At 46.0% G+C, this 18,939-nt stretch overlaps 2 protein-coding genes across 7 annotated transcripts; both read right to left on the reverse strand.

The window, feature by feature from the left end:
• Positions 1 to 7,444: 7,444 nt before the first annotated feature.
• On the reverse strand, positions 7,445 to 10,061 carry LOC105698993. Its single transcript, XM_012423674.1, has 6 exons — positions 10,014 to 10,061; positions 9,875 to 9,945; positions 8,665 to 8,953; positions 7,910 to 8,040; positions 7,608 to 7,839; positions 7,445 to 7,519 (listed from the first exon to the last, which is right to left on the reverse strand). The coding sequence occupies exons 1-6, from the start codon at positions 10,059 to 10,061 to the stop codon at positions 7,445 to 7,447; spliced, it is 846 nt and encodes a 281-aa protein (XP_012279097.1).
• Positions 10,062 to 12,055: 1,994 nt separating this feature from the next.
• Positions 12,056 to 17,336, reverse strand: LOC105702055 (innexin inx1). Of its 6 annotated transcripts, none has more exons than XM_012429301.1 (6): positions 17,180 to 17,336; positions 16,751 to 16,946; positions 14,774 to 15,052; positions 14,362 to 14,469; positions 13,769 to 13,924; positions 12,056 to 13,575 (listed from the first exon to the last, which is right to left on the reverse strand). In XM_012429301.1, the coding sequence occupies exons 3-6, from the start codon at positions 15,020 to 15,022 to the stop codon at positions 12,994 to 12,996; spliced, it is 1,095 nt and encodes a 364-aa protein (XP_012284724.1). In that variant the 5' UTR covers positions 15,023 to 15,052; positions 16,751 to 16,946; positions 17,180 to 17,336; the 3' UTR covers positions 12,056 to 12,993. The 6 variants fall into 6 exon arrangements, with proteins under 6 accessions (XP_012284724.1, XP_012284733.1, XP_012284743.1 ...); XM_012429310.2 differs by having other exon boundaries at positions 17,238 to 17,333; XM_012429320.1 differs by lacking the exon at positions 16,751 to 16,946.
• Between the last annotated feature and the right edge of the window lie 1,603 nt (positions 17,337 to 18,939).

Consider the following 18,939-nt stretch of genomic DNA (forward strand, 5'->3'; position numbering starts at 1 on the left):
GTTTCCACTTCACACTTCACACCACTAATGCAACTCGAAAAGTTCGGTGTTTTAAATTCGAAGACGAGTTGCTTAGACTCTCATTTCCCCCATTAACTGGCAGTGTAGATAACAGGCGAGGATGGCGCTTTTCTTCCTGCTTCTAAAAATCGCGATATCTTGCGTTGCACTTCACACCGTTGATAGAGCTCGAAAACTCTGACGTTTTAAGTTCGATGAAGGCTGGCTTAGACTCTCATTTTCACTATTAATTGGCAGTGCTGACAACAGTCGATAATGGCGCTGTTCTTGGTCCTGCTGGGAATCCCCGCGGTTCCTTGCGTTGCACTTCACACCATTGAAGGAATTCGAAGAAATTCGACGTTTTAATCTCGATGAGCCGTTATCTTTTTTATTAGTTCGTAGAGTTAACGACGGACCACTCGTACCAGTCCCTCAAAGAGTCCCAGCGGCCTCGCGCGCTGCACTTAGCACCGCGCAAGTTTCGCGAAGAGTGTGACCTGAGAAAAAGATTCGCCAAGATCCTTTGACTCTCGAAGGAGGTATTTCGGTCCTCGGCAAGACGAAGCGAGGAGGCGTTGCTTAAATTCACATCCCCGCCGGTAGTTCGGGGAGGTGGCGGCGCTGCCTTCGCTCGGATCACCGGGAAGTCCCGTCGCCGAGGGGCCTCGCTCGCTGCTACAGTTAACTCCGCAAAGGGGATACGAAGAGGAAACGCTTGTCGAGGCGCTTTGACTCTTGAAGAGGTATTTTCGTCTTGAGTAAAACCAAATCGTTCAGCTCCTCATTTTGCCTACTACTTCACAGAGCTGACGACGTTTGACGACGGCGCTGCTGTCGCGCACCCACTCCACTGGCTTCCTTCGGCCAAAAGCGACAGGAAAGAAACAACTCCTACACACTTAATCGAAGAGAATATAAACTCTCAGAGTGCAATGTATCTTCGGCCGAGAAGTTTCGACTCTTCCCGTATTCCGGAGATCGGCCGAAGCGAAGAAAGGCCTCGTGCATTCGCATCCTCCCCGTTAGTTCCGAAATCTGCCGTTCACGGCGCCGGTGCTGCTTGTTCTCTCCCAGCCCACACCGATCTATCGGAACTTCTTGGCAAAATGAAGTTCTTGTCCGAGGGAAGCCCTTGACGAGCAAATTTCACCGTCGAGACGAACTCCTCGACTTCTGGCCCTCGAAATGACGTACCCGATCGAAGCGAAAAAGCGCCAAGTGGCTTCGCATGCTCCCCGTTGGTTAACTATTAATAGTAGGGCGCTGGTGGCGCCCCACGTGTGTCGTGGAGTAGCCTTAATCCGCGAGGTGTCGCCACCTTCGCGGACCTCCGCGACTTTAGCATTTTCGCGGCTCTTTCAACTGGATCCGAAAATTCTGGAGGAACCAATCGGTAGAATCCGACCGGGAAAATTCGAGGACACGCGAAGAGACCCAGACGCCGGTATCTGGAGACGCGACCTCGGTTTTCGCCGTCGAAAACTCGAAACCTGGCCGTGTTCCTGAAACCGCGGTGACGTCTACCGCCCTCGCCCGTCCACCCTGGAGTGCGGGCCTGGTTTTGTAATTTTCTTTGATGCGCGTGCCATTCTATTTCAAGAGACCCGTGTACAACTGCACTTCGCTAACCGCGACTAGTCGGCGTCCGCGGAAACGTGTGAGGACAAAATACAGAAATAGAGTGAACGCTCTCTCCCTCTCTTTCACTCGACGTCTTGCTCCCTCTCGTTTCGACGATGGGAACTATCGCCGAGGCGACGCCGTCTTCCTCACCCTCGTCAGGTTTGATTTTTCCGCATCTCTTGGCCTCTTCCTTTTCCTTCTTTTCTTGTTCCTTCCTCCTTGCCTTTTGTTCTTCCAGATTAAGTCGACGGCGCGGAGAAACCTCAAAGAAATGGCGCCCTGGGGAACTTCCACGTCGACGATCGGGATCAGTCTTTTCGCGACTCCACGTGGGCTCTTCCAGCTATTCACTGACGTCGGCGTTGCGGGAATCGGGACGCTTTTTATAATTTCGTGAATAGATTTTTTTTTTTTCTCTCCAGTGGGCGAAAGGGTTATTTAGCACCTCGGTATAAGTCTCCTAAAATGGAACGTTCACTTGTGGTCCTGATGAATGCGCCGCTATAAATCCCACGAATTCACTGGATTTGCCTGGAATATATCTCGTGATATGAAATTCACTTCACTGGTTATTCGAAATGTGATACGTATTTGCTAAAGGCATGAGACGTGAAGTATACAATTCACTGCACCAGCTAGACAAAATATATCTATCACGTCTTCGGTGCTAAAGACATGAGACATTTCCAAGGATGAAAATTGTGTTCAACAGCTGACCCACATTGACTTGACCCGGATTTTGGAGCAGTGTACGAAATGAGAGCAGCTTCGACTAAACCGACGATGACAATGTTCAGACATGGAAGATATCCCAAAGCCTCCCTATAACTTCTCTACAAATTTATCGAAATTTATGCGTTGCTTGTATTCCAGAGATTAATCGAAAATCACTATAGAAGGCATTATTCTAGAATAAAATCTCGCGGGATCAAGAAACTTGAATTTGTGAGCAATGACATAAAAGAATCTGCACGATGACAATGTCCAGACATCGAAGGTATCCCAAAGTCTCTTTGTGACTTCTCTAAAAATCCAGAAAAGAATTGACGTGTTGCCTGTATTTCAGAAATTAATCCAAAATCACTGGAAAAGGCACCAACGTGTCTCGATGATTCTGGGAGAAAATCGCGGAGGTTCAAGAAACTCGTAATGGCGAGATAATTGCTTTCTTTGGCCTTTCTAGGACGTTTTACAAAAATCCCGGGAAATTTCACCGCACCCTGTACACACGTTGCTGGTATTTAAGTGCTTAATAGGAACTGCAGGAATAAAAAATTAACGGCACCAACGCGTCTCGATAATTACGGGATAGAATCGCGAAAGATCACGTAACTCTTAATGGCGAGGAAATTGCTTCCTTTAGCTTTCCTAAGAGATTATACAAAAATTGCAGAAACTTTCACCGCACCCTACATACATGTTCCTCGTACTTCAGTGCTTATCCGGAATTTCAAGAAAAAGTCACGATGCCAACGCGTTTCGACAATTCCGAGATACAATTGCGGAAGATAAAGCACCCCGTAATGGCAAAAAAACTTTCTTCAGCTTCTCTAGGACATTCTTCGAAAATTGGGGGAACTTTCACCGCACCTATGTGTGGGTTGCCTCTATTTCAGAGCTTAATAGGAATTGCAGAAGGGAATCACGACACCGGGAAACCTCGCGGAGGACCCAACACCTCTTATATCATCGAGCGATGACATAGGACCCGGTACCCGAAATTACCGACGAGGAACACCCGCGAGGGCTGCGCAGCGCGTAGCGACTAAAAAGCAGCGAAGCGCTAAACGGTCGGCGATCCGGCGACGCGGCGACGCGGCGATCCGCGAGCGTCCGTAGGGCCGCCAGCCGTGGAGCCGAGGAGGAGTCAGGGCGCTCCAGGAATAGAATCGAACTCGAGGAGTAACGTAACGTAACGTCAGCCGTCGCTAGCACCACGAAGCCGGATTTCAATACGGAGAGGCCCCACGGGCAGAAATCGCCCCAGAAGCCGCCTTATCGCGTGGAACCTCGCCCCCCATGAAAGTGGAACTCGACGCTCTAGCGGCCCCTTCCACGCCCATGGACGTTAGACGTATGAACACCGAACGTCGATTCGACCGTAATGACAGAAGCATTAAATGAAACGTCTTAACTGTGATCAATTAATCTTGAATCAGGGCAATTTGCAATCCACCGATAAAAATTAAGCTAACAGATGATTAAAATACATTGTTTGGTAACCATTGATTATCCTTGATTAAGGGTTTCCAGTTGAATATTAGTATAACCGGCCCTTAATCTTATTGCAGTCACAATATTAAAGAAGCAATTGGGTGTTCGGGGTTAATATATCCTATGTCCACGTTCAAGATGCATAAATTCTGAATGAAAATTTTACTTTTGCGGCAGAAACTTTCAGATTCAGGAAACAAGGGACACTTTTTTTCTCTCTTTCCCTCTGATTTTGCAAAACGGTTGCGCAACGCAATATGGCGGACGGATCATCTGCGCCCTCGTGGTTAGCCCGAGCGACACCGAAACGCGCGATGCAATTTTCGCGGTGCACGAAGCCCCATTACCGCAAGCGACGAATGTAAGCATCGCTGGGCCGTAAAAGATGATATTATGGACCATTAGGTCATCTTTCATGGCTCCAGTGCAGGTTTAGGAGAACGTGCCGACCACTTCGCGCGGATCGCGAATCGAGATTCTTGCCTTAAAGTTGGGAATCGTTTACGTTGGGAATAAAGCTGATGCGAGTCGATGTTTAAAGGTATTAATAGAGGGCAAAGGGCTAATAATGCGCGAGTGATTTAGTCGAGTCTGGGCGACTTTAAGAGCCGACGTTTCAGGCAGGCTCTTTGATTGATTTGCTTATGGTTGGGTATGATTTAGTGCGGGAAATTTTCGGATGGTTTCTGAGTACGTACGCTTGCCCGGAAATAAATGAGAAACAAAGAAAACCATGGGGAATGTTATTGTTAACCGATTACTGCATTAAAATACGTTAAAGCTTGCTTATGTTAAAGTTTGGTGCGCAAACCGATTTTCATACCGATCTGGAGAGATTTCATTAATACTGTGGAAGGACTGGATATAACTGTGCAGATTAAGAATTGTTACGATTAATCGTAAAACGTGCAGTCACCTTTACGTAAAACCTGCATGAAACACTATGAAAATTCATGAATTATCCGCTAATTATGAAAGACCGCCATTTTGGAGTTTCTTTCCTCTCGGCAGATTTCCTATATCGAATAAAGGATTATGAAATCAGGGGAGATGAATTCGGCTTGCGCTCTCGATGAAACACTTTGCATATTGAGCTGCATCTACGTGAGCACTTGCGGTATACATGTGCAATAAGTCGATAAGCTTGCACGTTGTGCAATCGCATCTGGAGGTCGGAGCTTGAATACCTCGAGAGGCTCCTCGAGAATCTCCTCCTAACCTGACTTATCGAGTGGGCATAAACAACGAATTGAAATCGAAGCAAAAAACGTGAAAATGAATTTCTGCTCCAAATTTACAGAAATCACGTCGAAAGACTTGCGACAACAAGAAACAAGGAGATGCCGAGAAATGTCACAAAATTCTGTGCTATCGATTGTTCCACTTGGAAAGCTCGACTCCGTGCCACGTGGCCATCGAATCCAAAACCGTGCCGAGCTCTGCATCTCTCTCGAATTTTGACTTTCCCGTCTGTCCGTCCTTCTTCAAACAACGGCCTGGAATCCCCATTGATTAGGTTTACGTTAGCCGTGACGTTAAACCAAACCCACCGATGAGAACGCCAGCGGAAGGGAAAAAAAGAATCATCCGCGAGGGAATCTCGAATTTCCGGCAATTTGGAACCCACTCTCGTGATGTCATTGGCGTCACCCGTTATTTTGATTTCCGTAATAATATGTCACGACAGATAATTTACTGCAACCTGCCACCCTCGACAAGGAGCAAATTTAAAATCCCTCGTATAGAGGAGAAAAGCTCCCGTCAGCAACGATATGTCGAATTATCAAGAACCAAAGACTTCCCTCAGCGCCGCCATCTTGGAAACGGCGAAGCGTTCCAAATCATCGCCACATTTTCCACTGTTTCACAGTAATCCCATCCAGGTTATTTATCGTCCCCGTTAATCTCAGTTTTATTGTATTCGCGGTAACGTCTGAGTAACGTTAAAATTTAACCCAGCCAATATGGCGGAATCGTCGAGACACTTTGCGGCATCTTACCATTGTCTCCGCCGTGTGGGCAGACAATATATCGCAATTTCACTTGCACAATAAGATCGGCGTCGCGGGGCCTATAAATTTAGACACCTTTCCCCTTTCTGCCCGTCGAAACGGGATTTTAGGGGCAGCGGCTGCATTCCCGACGTCGAAACTAGGAAACCAATTCCCGCCCACCCTAATTTCCCGGGAAGTCACGAAGACGAATTTCCAGGTTGTCACCGTGAAAAAAGCAAGGCGTAGCGGGGGTGTGGCGATTAGTTTTTCGTGTAGCTTTCGACACTCGGGCGTTTGTCGCGCGCCCAAAAGAAGAGGAAGCGTGACTTCCGCCATTTGTCAATGGCCGCGACGGCGTCGCGATTGTTTTGACAAACAAATTGGGCGAACCTGAGGATAAATCTCCAGGGAGGTATCGGTGCCGGACAAATTTACGTCCTTCTCCTGCCAGGAATATCCAAAAAAACCGGTACCGTCGAAAGACGCCCGATGTCCCCCGCGATGAGGTGACTCAATTTCGCCACCGTCCGACTTTATTTTCGTAGCGACTGTCAAGTTTCCTCGAAGCCGGATCGCGTTCTCGGATATTGCGAATTTTTTGACGAGCCTCTCTTTGTCACATCCTGGTGTCCGGTGAGATATAAAACGGCTGGAGAAATTCAAGAGTTTCGGTGAAGCGCGCGCACTGGGCGCCGCCATGACACCCCACGTGACTCGCGCGACTCTTCCTTCAAAATAAATTAAATTAGAGGAAAAAGTCCATTAGTTCTCGTAAAGTCGTATTATCAGTGGATCGATACTTAATTAGTGCTCATTAGGAATATCATAAGCTTCATTATTACCTCGTAAACCTTTAAAGATAGTACTAGTATTATTCGCATGCGCGTACTCAATGACGCTCTTGCCGACCCGACGACCGACGCCGCGTCGCGCGCCTCTCAAAATGGCCGCCAGAGTGCGACCATCGACAGAGACGTTTTCTACTTTCCATTGGAAATATTCCGATAAAAAATGAGGAAAAACACGTGCGAATGGGTGATTATTTCACTTATAAGATACCTTCGTTGTATTTTTCGAGAATTTGGGATTATTTTTACTTTTAATTCTGCCACAGTGTCTGCCGTTTCATGGTTCCAATACTCCCTGGTATTCCACCGTAGACTTCACGTTTTGAGAAGAGTCGTCGTAACTCAGCAAAACTGCTATCCCAATATTTAGAAGATAATCCGGTTACAGCTACCGTTATGATACCGGTGTGATATCCTTTTCTCCCGTGTAAAGGAGGCGGAAGCTTTCAAACAAGACATTTCGCATCTTCCCCTCCGGAACAGTCTAAACCGTACCACTACGGTAGTTGCGACATTGACGGCGAAGAGATAAATAAATATGATCCAAGCTGAAGAAAGATTTGCTGTATTTACGGGATGTGCGGTCGCGGAGCTCGAGCTAATATTTTCCCTCGCTCAAAGAAATACTCGCTACTGCGAATTGCCATGGCTCCTAAATTCGGAATGTCCGAGATAATTCGAAAGTCTTGGTACGTAATAAAATAAAACACGCGCCTCATCTTTCGATTTTCCAAATCTTCGTCCTTGTGACGAAATCTAGTATTATTTCTCAAAATTATAGTATAGACGTGGTTGCGTCTCGAACAAGCTCATAGGTCTCGACTGAGTCTCTTTACTCTAAGCATGGATCTACTAGGGATTAATCTTTCATAATTAATTTCTTAGTAACACATTGAAGTAAACAAAAAGAAAAATAATTAATTACCTGCAAGAGAAGCGCAAAAGCGACCCACTGGTAGTACTTCACCTGCTTCGTGGAGTCTTCACCGACACGAAATTTCTGCAGGTATACATTGTGTCGCTGATAGTGATGCACCAGAGAAGGAGCAACCCCTGGGAAGGCAACGTTCACTCCAGCAATTCCCAGCATCGCAGCGGTCACGAAATACGTACTGTGGATCCAGCAATACGCGTTGAATACTTCCAGAGGAATTTCTCTAAAATCGGGGGAAAAAAAAAAGTCAGTGGACTGAGATAACAGACAAGTGAATTTCTTGAAAACGGTACCTGGTATGGACGCAATCTATCGGGTTGCCCACTGTTTGTCGTGTCGAAACGGTCACGGAAAAACCCAATAACAGAAAAGCTGTAAGCACGTGTAGTCTCGAAACAAAGCTGTCGCTTTTTATTTTGCTCGTCTGGAAACATGACATTCTCCACGTTAACAATAAATCCCTGATAAGTGAACTTTATCAGAACAGTAAGGGCCGATTGGTCCATCATTTGAATTAAAATCCTTAATCAAGGATCACTTAATGCATGATTAAAATTAATCACCCGACTTCGAATGGTGAACTGACGGTGGATTTTAATCTTCATTTAGCTTCATTTTTATCAGTGCAACGCGAATTTGACCATTTCTAGATTAAAAAATCATAATTGAGAAATTTCACGTTAATCATGGTTGGTGGCAATTGATCCTAAGTCATTAAAATGTCACCGTAAAATATCCGGTCTTAAAATCAAGATGGGCATTTTTATGAATATCATAAATAGCAAGGTTACTTCACTGAGATAAAAGTTTCATTGAACCAAAGGAATACTTCCTTAATTAAAATAATTATTATTTGACTTGAGTAAATTGGACGCCACCGTTTCTTCGGCATGATGACAATTTATTTTGGGCAAATTATCATTACTTGAGTTAACAAAATATTTCTTTGCTTCAAAATTTTTTTTTCTCGTCGCAGTGCTTTTTAAAACTCTAAAACCTAGTTTACGAAAGTTTTGTAAACTCAGTTACAAGACTAATTTATCCTCACGCGTAATAGGAAGTAGAGTCCTCTGAAGGCCTCCATGATCCAGACTTCCCTGCGAGCCTCGAACTTCGACTTGAGGAACTTCTCAACTTTCTTCTCACCCTCCAGAGGCCTCTTCAAAGGAATCGCCGCCACTTCTTCATGTTGCACCAAGTCGAGGGCTTCGTCGTCGTCCTTCCCCCGAAAGCTCATATTCCGAGACCACCAGGACCTCGAAGAATCCCTTTTCACTTCGATCACCACAACTCGAGCAGTACGTAGTGCCAAAACGTTGAAAAAAACGACGAAGACCCTTGGAACACATCATTCCAGCGCGTTTATAAAAGCCCTTCGAGGGAGGTCCTCTTCAAGACGCGGCACTCCTCTTCGGATGCCCCGAAGATACTCTTCGGGGCACAAAATCCACGAATCGCTTCTCTCCGGGTTTACTCGGCGTCGTGGACGTTGCCAAAACACTAGGCGATTCTCCTCGGCCTCTTATTTTTATATTGCACGCCCTTCCTCTTAGGTTTTCATTTCCTTCCACGACGCCCACGCCCCTCGACGCCGCGGTCGTTTGGCCGGCATCGAGGGACGTCGCCGACGTGGACGTTTTTTTGGAGCGACGTCGAGGGGTCTCGGGCGTCTTTTTCGAAAGCGTCGCCGACGTCGTCCTAGACTAGACTCGGCTGTAGGGATGCTGATTAATTAATCGAGAGGAGCACCATGGCATGCATGACACGCCTTGGCTGCTCCGTGAACTCGTGCGGGACTCTAAATGTGGCCCCGTCTATCTGTCGTGGGTATATATTTACCCAGGTGACCGATGCTCCGCCGCCGGAGCGAATCTGGGTTAATTTGAGATACGGACCCGACCTCTGATAAATGGATCATGCACGAACCCTCGGACGCCGTGCAGCGATGCAGCGATGCAGCGATGCAACAGGTGCGCGATCGCCCGCTCGCACCCCCAAGGGGTGCCATCCGATATACGAATCTCTCCTAGGACTTCTTCAATTTTTTCATTGAAAGGATATACATCTTCATATGAATCTAACATCCGTAATAGATCTTCTCGACTAGTATTGTTTATCAAAATATATGCATAACTGCATCGATCACTAGATGCTGTTTCCCTTTTTTTGGACATGGACGATTATAATTTCCTTTATCTTCATGCGCAAACTTTAAAATGCGATGTAACGATGCAGCGGTGCAACAGGTGTGCACCCACAAGGTGCAATCCAGTATGCTGAGATCTTCCTGAAACTTTGACTTCTGGACATGGGCGATGTCGATTTTTATCTTCAATTCCAACGTATATCTGGTATAATTAATATAAGAATTCAGGAATTAATATCGGCAATAATCGCGTTGGAATTTAAGCGGTCTACGTACCTGTTGGTTAATGAATAATGCATCCACCTGTAAGTGGAGACGGCGCAACAGGTGCGTCGACATGGGGTGAGCTTCGTGACATCAAGAAACGCCCATTGAGCTGGAAGTCCTTACTCGACTTCCGGAAGGCAGGTAACACCTATGAGATTAAAGATTAACCGTTTCCTTCGTCGTAAAGTAATGATAAACATGGTAATTAACGCGATCCCGCAGGTGGGAGTGATTTTATGCTGACCATCTATCTGCAATAACATTAGCACATGAACCAACAAAGAAACGGTGCACACGTGCTGTACACCGAGGTTGGGTTAATTTCACATTTTTCGAGGTTTTTGACGTATATTACGTAAACCGAGTAGTTTAACGGAGAAAAACGAAGAAAACCAAGAAATTACGTTTCTAATATGGAGAATGACATACATACAATATACGACATTCGTTAGTTTATAAACGTCTTTTAGCGCAGATGTGAACATGAAAACATTTTTAAGGAATAATTAATTTGGTGCTTGAATTTAAAATTCTCTCGACTTAACCCTGTTTAATATTAAATTTTTACCTGGATTTATTAGTGTCTATTTAGAAATAGAAGGGCGTGATATACTTCGCGCTCGCGTAGAAAACTAGGGACGTATTATACGTTATAATATACACGTAGAAAATACGTACATTACATGATGTGTATTTTACCTACCTAACCCTGCTATACACCGTCCGAAAAATTAAAGGAATGGTATGCGCATTAATTACAGCGAAGTTCCCCGACCTCTTAATAGACTCGTATTAACTTATCGTCGAAATGTCTGCAAGGCTCATTGCAATAATTTAATGAAACTCTAATGAGACGTAACGGACGGAAGAGTTACTGCCACCACCGGCTGGCGTTAATAGCTCGTATCACGTGTTCCTGGTCGAACAAACCTACAACAGTCCACCTAAGTTGATTAATTATACAAGAGAATTGCCATAATTGCGCCTTGAATCAGTGACAAAAATAGACTTGCATCGAAAAAAAATACCATATGTGTGATAGTAAAACAATTACCGCGGCAAGACGCACGTGACGACGACGCGTTTCTTTTTTTACTCATTCATGAGTTAAAAAAGAAATACGTCGTCATCGCGTGACAAAAATGCACAAAAAAAATCTGTTTAACAGAGTTAAGTCTAATGCATGATAAGTGGTACCATTTGCACCTGAAGAGCCTACTAAGTCTTTAGCACGGGTATAAATCACAGAAAAGAGAGAACGCTACTTTAACTCTGTGTCACGCATCGAACAATGCGCTTCAAAACTATTTTGCATAATTGATTCGTCCCAGCTCGGAGTTTAACTTTTCATCTTCGCGGTTCTCTTAGCAAGGAATTTCTCTGCTATGACTCGCGACAAACCGTCGTCGGAATTGCCTCCTGGCACTTTCTGCGAAATATCACTTTCCCCGTGACTTATCGCTCGATAATGATCGCACGCCTCGGAATAATTGGATAATTACAAAGCACATTTTGCTGGGCATTACTCTCGAAAGTAAAGCCCGTTCGTTGGTCTAGATCGCTCGGTTATTATAGACCCGATCTTACCCAATACATTCCTTGAGTAAGTAGATATTACGTCGTGAGTACGAGCAAATAGATATCAAATAATAGATAAAAGTAGATACCTCGTCGTAGGTAAAATCAAAGTGATATAAAAGGGTCATTCTGTGTATATAAAACGTCAAAATATATATATAAAACTGGGTGCATCGAATCGTTTCAAACTTTACAACGTGAACATGGAGACTGTACGGAAAGTCCTGACATCCATAAAATTTCATTTTTATAACTTAAAGTAAACCGTCTATAAACAAATTTAGAAAAATTGAAATTACATAAGTATCAAGACCTTTTTCATAGCCACCGTATTTAAGTTGTAAAGTTTGAAAGAAGTCCGGAGAAAAGTTTTATAAACGGTTGAACCTTCCAGATAACGCTAACGCATCACCTTAATTACGGAGTGCAGAACAAGAGGAAGAAAAAATCCCGAAAAGTCCGATTGATTTAATCGTCCCAAAAGTGTAACGGTACAGAGCTTAGAATTAGGTGGAGTGTTTCCTGGTCCTAAGTTAAGGGAGCGAATAAGGCCACATTTTAGAGCCTCTGGGCCCCCAGCACGGCAGCGCATTTTTTCTCCGAATCTCGCAAACCAGTACAAGTCCTACACTAAAGAGTGCTACGGAAGCTGCACTAATACAGATCACAAATGGAAAGGTCGGTAAGCGCGTAGATCGTCTTGTAACGAGATTCCGCTAGAGACACGTCGCGCACTCAAATCTTACATGGAAGACACGCGAGCCTCCGTACGCCGATAAATTGTGGATAAACAATGTGTATATATATATATATAAAGAAATTCATTATTCGAGGCGCGGACGTTCACATTGTTTCAGTCTTCTTCAGCCGTCGACGCCACGGATTGATAATCAGCTCGAGGATGGGAGTGGTCGAGCCGTCGCAGTCGAAGGTAATACAAACGAGATACAAAAAATGCCTTGAGCAGAGACATAGACCATTCAGCATCGAGAAGTCGCGATTCTCTACATCGCGGTAATGGAATGACGATTGTCCTAAGTAGAAAATCCCTAAGACTTATCTATACTGTAATATCGACGCGTTTGTGCGTATCGATGCGTGTACCTGCTGTTAAAAGAGACCGCATTAAAATTAATACAACACGAAGAGGTTGTACTAAGAAATGTGGTTGCTTTCAACAGCGCATCATACACATACAGGCTAGCCTGTATGTCAAAAGTAACGTTACATACATACGAGAAGGCACACGTATGTACTGATATTTTTGTCTAAAGCTACGATGACGAGTCCGATCGCGATCGTTTTCCGCGACTGACCGGACTCTATCGCGTCCACCCTTAACAAATTGCAACCGAAGATCGGCTAAGGGAGCATCCTAAATTGCGTCTAGGCGTTCACTGCCTGGGAGTTGGAACCACTGCCCATTTTCTTGGTCAGCTCTTGAAGCATGTCGCGGTATATGAGCGAGTCCATGTTCCCGGAGAGGACGTAAAGGATCCACCAGTCCCCGAGGTCGAGCTTCTTGCTGATGCTACGACAAGTCTCGATGGAGAGGACCCGAGCCGACAGCTGCAGAAGTCTAGGTCTCATCACTGGTAGGAAGATTATGGCTGCTCTGTAGAGCATCAGGCCCACCAGGAGGAAGGACAAGATGACGAACCAGAACCAGATGAAGATGTAGGTCTTCTCGTTGACGATGTTCAGCGGTAGAATGCAGAGGGAGTCGTGCTTCTGGATCGTCCCGGACGCTCCGTACTTGTGAAAGATGCACTTGGTGACCCGTGGGAAGACGTAGACCATGGGGTCGACGCGTTCCTCCTGGGGAACGTCGGAGAACTGGACGACGCGCAGTCCATAGCTCAGGAATTCCCCGTCGAAGAAGCGGTTCATCAGGTACAGCTGAGTGAGGATGTTCACCAGGCAGAGCACCTCGCAGACGAAGTACCGATATACATATGTGTTATGTCTCTGAAAAGTGAGTTGCGAATTAGTGCAAATTGAATTCAATGAGCACGAATTGGAACGTCGCGTAGGCCAGCTCTTGGGTCTGCCTTTGTTCAGACTTTCTCTGAGACGTCAGCAAACGCTGATAAGTGCTGACAATGCCCGACTCAAGGACGCTACATTAGCAGATCCTTGGGAGAATTTTAAATGCCTGTACCTTGATATGACTCATTAGGTAGTCCATCAGAACACCCTTCTTCTTAGAGACGACATCTTCCTTATTCAAGCCGTGGTTCAGACCCATCACCAAAGTGCTGATCAGACTGCCCTCCCACGCGTTCCACAGCCAATGGGGTACATAACAGAGCATTGCCTAAAAGAAATAAGAAACATGTCAATAATAATTTCACCAAAACCAACTGAATATCTTTTTACCGTTACAATTAGTTATATCATCCTAGTCTATAACACTTGGTCCGCGAATTCTAAAATCTCTCGAAGATCGTGTGAGCTCCTAAATATAAGATACGAGTACTTCGAAGATGTCTTCGGTTCGGAGGACGAGGGAGTTTCTAAATATAAAGTACCTACTCCAGACCTTCGAAGTGACATTAAGGGAGCGACTAAATTTAAAAATGGTCCCCGAGAAAACTGCTGACGTGCAAAAACGAGACCACACATCCGAGCAGATGAGACACGTGCGACAGTCACCGGAACCCTCTGCAAGCTCGTGCATCTTGTATATCTCTTGTATCCCTTACAGTTCCTAGAAACTACCGGCACTCGCACGTGCACGGATAACGAACTTACTTGGAAGAAGAGCACGAAGCAGACCCACTGGTAGTAGGTGTAGTATTTCCTCGCGTCAAAGTCCCCGAAGTCGTTGGCGACGCCAGGGTGGGCGACCTCCACGCCGATCTGCAGATCACAAACATCACTCATTTTTTCCTCTCATTAATCCCTCATCCAATCAAATATCGAGACACTCTATAAATTCGCGTGCGCGCTTACGAAGGTCCAAACATTTATTTTGAATTTTTTTTCCAACAAAATGAATCACATGGTAATTAACAATGCATCCTCTAAGTGTTGATCACTCCATACCACCTTCAGTTTTCTTTAGGATAGTTTTAGTCAAACATCTCCAATGTTTCCGAGAAATAAAATTTACCCACGAACTTATGCAACAGAAAAATAAACGTTCTAATGTACGGTGTGGTACCTGGCGATTAAACGCATCCGGCATCGTGAATGTCGACGTTATCCAGCAGTAGGTATTGATGGCGTGTGTAGGCAAGCCCTGGACGATACAGGAAATCGGATTCCCAACGTATTGAGTAGCCGTGATGATAACGGAACACGTTAACAGCAGTACCGTGGTGAACAGATTGTGCATCCGGAACACCATGGAATCCGTGGTCACATCCTGCCATTTCAGGTAGTGTGCGAAACCTCCTAGGAGCTTGTACATCTTGGCTTTTTCTGCGGTCAGCAGCTACTCCTGAAAAAGGAAAATCAGGTAAAGAGGCCGCCACACGCCCATGCAATTATAATTATTCGTTACAAGGTCGCGATGTAATTCCGAGGTTCCACGTTCGCCTTGAAAACGAAAGGGTGTTACTTTTCATAAAATCTGAAACAACTCCGCAAGGCGATTCGAGTATTAATCCATTCATGAATTTCGCGCTGTACTGAACAGTTTCAAATTATTTTATACTTTAAACGTTATCTCGTTATATATGACTATCCGACTCAAGAGGTACCCCACAGTCGTCCATTTTGCTGAGGTCAGGTGCATCCCGCCCGTGATGATAACCGGCTATTTGATATACAACCTTCGGCTATCTCTATTTATATTCACACTCGGGGGATCGTCTAACGTGTCCATTCTGCTTTTTTTTTTTTTTTGGCTACACACTCAGACTGGGTATCGTCCGTATACACGTATCATCTCGCTATCTCTATCCCAACTGAGATCCCGCAAAGTGTGAGGTCTACGTGCGAAATATCAACACGACTGATAATCTAATAAAATATTAACTCTTCCCTCTCGCTACCACTTCTTCCACCTCGATCCACACCCTTGCAGCTATATCTTTATCCGCCCATAATTTCTCGCATTTCTCTATGATAATATTAAAATTAATGAAATATCTTATCGACATCATTTATGATCCAATAACATTGACTGAAACCCGTGACGCGATACCACTTCGCATCCACTCCTTCGCAACAATTCCAGTACACATACATTGTCTCGCAGTTTCATCTAAATATGACATTAAAATTAACATAATACAGTATCTACAAATACGTGTTTCCTTGCGATTACAAATCAAACTAGCCATTAGGGGACAGCAGTCTAAGTCGCAAAGGGGTCGTTCTTGCGGGGCAGTAATTCGAAACCCACCGCGAGAGGGTGTTGACGAAAGAGGGAACCCAAAACTCGCAGGACCCGAATGTGAGAAAGGATTTTGGGTCCTTCCGCATATCGCGATTGTCTAGACACGAGGTCCGAAAAACAGCCAGCTGCTCTCGGCGTCTCTCTCCCCCTTTTTCTCCCTCTCGCGTTCTTCCTCTCACACTTCCACGCTCTCCCTCTCTCTAAGCAGCTCTCGAGCCCGCCAATCGAGGGTGACGTTCACATTCTGTCCTTCCAGTTAATTCGCCTAACCAGCGACTGCCGTGCCGTGTAGTATCCCCTTATCGCACGCATCTGATGCAGATCCGCCATAACAAGAGCAACAACGTAACAACTCTGAAATAATTCAATCAGTTTGTACATAATTACACGGCACGTTTCACGTTACGCAAGAAAATCCCATAGAAGGTTGAAAATCTTCTCTTCGAGATTACCTACCGAGTGAACGCACGATAAAAAAAAATTGACCTTACGTACCATTACCATTCCCACTAAACATATCCTATTTTCAGATACGATACCGTCGTTGCATTGCACATGACCCCAAACAAAATCCATCTCACGAGTTACAAAGTTTTAAGTTTACGTTTACGTCAGCACTCCTTAATCTTTCTCGGAAAGCGCCGTTTGAACGGGTACGTAGTACCGCCGCGGCGTCTGGGGGAGAGCTAAACAGTTTATAGTTTGCGGTTTAACCTTGTATATCACGTGTATGACTACATGTTAAGATTAGAGGAATGTCGAGCGAAATGGATTATAGACCTGTTTGACAAGTACCTCGGTCCACCTAGGCAAGTCGTTCGGTCAGCAGCACCTCGAAAACGCTTCACGTCATGCTCCGGTTTAAATCTTCGAATCGGCCGGCTCGGTGAGTGCGCTCACCTCCGCGTTTCCGCCTCCCCCGGGGGGCCGCTTTGAAGCGCGTTTCCGCCTCTTTGTATGCGTCTCTCCGTGGCCAAGTTTGCCGGAACACCTACGCACCCGCGTGGCTCGTTTAGATACCGGTTTGCCCGATATGCGGGAGGATCCACGTATGTCACGTTCGCCAAGGTGTGCGGAGGCGAGCGGGTGCGCGCGGTGCGCGGCTAGGCATGCGCGCGAGCGAGGGTGAGTAAAGGATCTGCCGGTCCGCGGCAAGGTCGGAGGAGAGCGGCGGTGGTCGCGCGCTCCGCCGCCTAAGCGCAGCTTCCCAACGTGCGCGCGCACCTCCTCTTCGGGTCTCCCGCGCCGTGGAGCGGCTCCTGCAGGGCTGCGCGTCGCGTACCTCGGCGAGAGCGGCGCGTCTCAGGGAAGTCGCTCTCTCTTCGTGGCGGGTCTCTCGCGGCGCGGCGCTGGACGCTCTCGCTTCGTGACGGCTGGTGGCGGCAACGCCGGCAACTGACGAGAAGTGGAAGCGGGCTCGCCAAGGGGGGACACGGCCGCGGCGGGGGGCGCGGGGCGGCGCCGCTCGTTGAGGGGGACCGGTACCCCACCCGCGGACCCCCCGCCTCTCCGTGCCCCTACGCTGCGCGGGACACGGGAAACCTAACCTAACAGCGAGCCAGTCGGCGCCGACCCTCCGCTCCTTGCTCGACGCTTTTCTCTCGCTTCTCCCCGGTGACGGGTCTTTCTTCTACCGTTACCTCCGGCCCGGCGGGTGTCTCTTTCGTTTCGTGCTCCGCCGATCGGTGTCGGTCCCCGAGAGACGATTTCGGAATGCCCGGTAAATACTTCCGAGGAGTCGTTGCGCCGACTCGGCAAGTTCGAGAACCCTCCCTCCTGGAATCTGGATGTGTCCTGTAACGCCTGAAATATTCGTTATCCTTTCCCGTAACGGATATTTCAATGTACCCCTATATATTAATTTACTATACTTTGTTTTGAAAAAATGTTAGCGATTTGAATATCAATAAACTGAGCTGTTCACCTCGTTTTCGAATCTTTTTTTCTTACATCCCTACTTTGCACGCTTTGAACCGTCCTTGTGTTTGCTGATTCTGGGGGATAGAAGTTGTATATATTTTTTTTTGTATTTAGATTCGTTCTTATGGCCCTTTTGGTTCGTGGGCAGTCGAGAAGATTGTTAAATACAATGTTACCGAATCATTGTCTAATACGCTCTGTTATTTCTATGTATGAAAATGTGGATTCCTTGACTGTTAAGGATTATCCAGGCCATGCAAAAGAATCGCGTCTTTTGAGGAAGTCGCTCTTATGCGCTCTTTTTGCCATTCCACCGAAATGCTTGAAATACCCGCCTAGTGAGCACCGAAAGATTGTCCTGACGCTCCCAAAACTTTTATCTTCATACAATCACCCGACTCAGTCTATTTTTGTTTTAAACTCGAGTTTTGAAAGCATCAGGACATTTCTCAAGAGCTCAGGAATCACGTGCTAGAATTTCAGCCATTTCTGCAAAATATCCTTAAAATAATCCGTGTCTTATCCTTATTGACTGGTTTTGAGGGTTTCGCATCGCCTTAACTTCTCGTTGCAGTTAGTGAGGAATTTCTATAAAATTTAAATTACGTTCCAAAGTTTTTACATGAAATCCCTTTGGTTCGTGTTTAGAACATTTCGGAAGGCCAAATATCGAAACGTTTCCGATAAAATATGTACCTACACCTTTCCAGAACAATGCCAATCGGAATTGGGAGCAAGAATACTCGAGAAAACTGGAGAAACGTTCCAGAGGACTCGGAATCCTTCGAGTTTCGAACGTAAAGGCCGAGCAGGAGTTTATTCGCCGGCGGCTTTCGCCGTTCCCTTGGCTTTTTCAGCGTTCTGGTTTTGCCCCGCTCAGTAAACTTCTTTTTAAGGCGTGTTCTCGAGATCGACCAGAAGTCCTGAACCGTTCTCCAGCATCTGTTGAGTGTTACAACTTCGAAGTGAAATTAGTTCGACCGGCTCGGAAATCGAGGAATTCGTCATACCCACGCTGAGAAAAGTTTCGTTTCTTCCTTAAATGGATTAATTTCCTTGAGAGA

This window comes from Orussus abietinus, unplaced genomic scaffold (assembly GCF_000612105.2).
Source record: "Orussus abietinus isolate OABI.00-Male unplaced genomic scaffold, Oabi_2.0 scaffold44, whole genome shotgun sequence".
NCBI lineage: Eukaryota > Metazoa > Arthropoda > Insecta > Hymenoptera > Orussidae > Orussus > Orussus abietinus.

Bases quoted from the DNA above. Each gene is read 5' to 3' on its own strand.
- LOC105702055 (XM_012429320.1), bottom strand. From the start codon at position 15,022: ATGTACAAGCTCCTAGGAGGTTTCGCACACTACCTGAAATGGCAGGAT. The intron at 14,470-14,773 runs GTACCACACCGT...TGTGATCTGCAG, and splicing joins CGGATGCGTTTAATCGCCAG to ATCGGCGTGGAGGTCGCCCA. The intron at 13,576-13,768 runs GTACAGGCATTT...CTCACTTTTCAG, and splicing joins ACCTAATGAGTCATATCAAG to AGACATAACACATATGTATA.
- LOC105698993 (XM_012423674.1), bottom strand. From the start codon at position 10,061: ATGCATTATTCATTAACCAACAGGTACGTAGACCGCTTAAATTCCAAC. The intron at 9,946-10,013 runs GCGATTATTGCC...TTGGAATTGAAG, and splicing joins TAGACCGCTTAAATTCCAAC to ATAAAAATCGACATCGCCCA. The intron at 8,954-9,874 runs GTGGGTGCACAC...ATGTGTTCCAAG, and splicing joins AGCATACTGGATTGCACCTT to GGTCTTCGTCGTTTTTTTCA.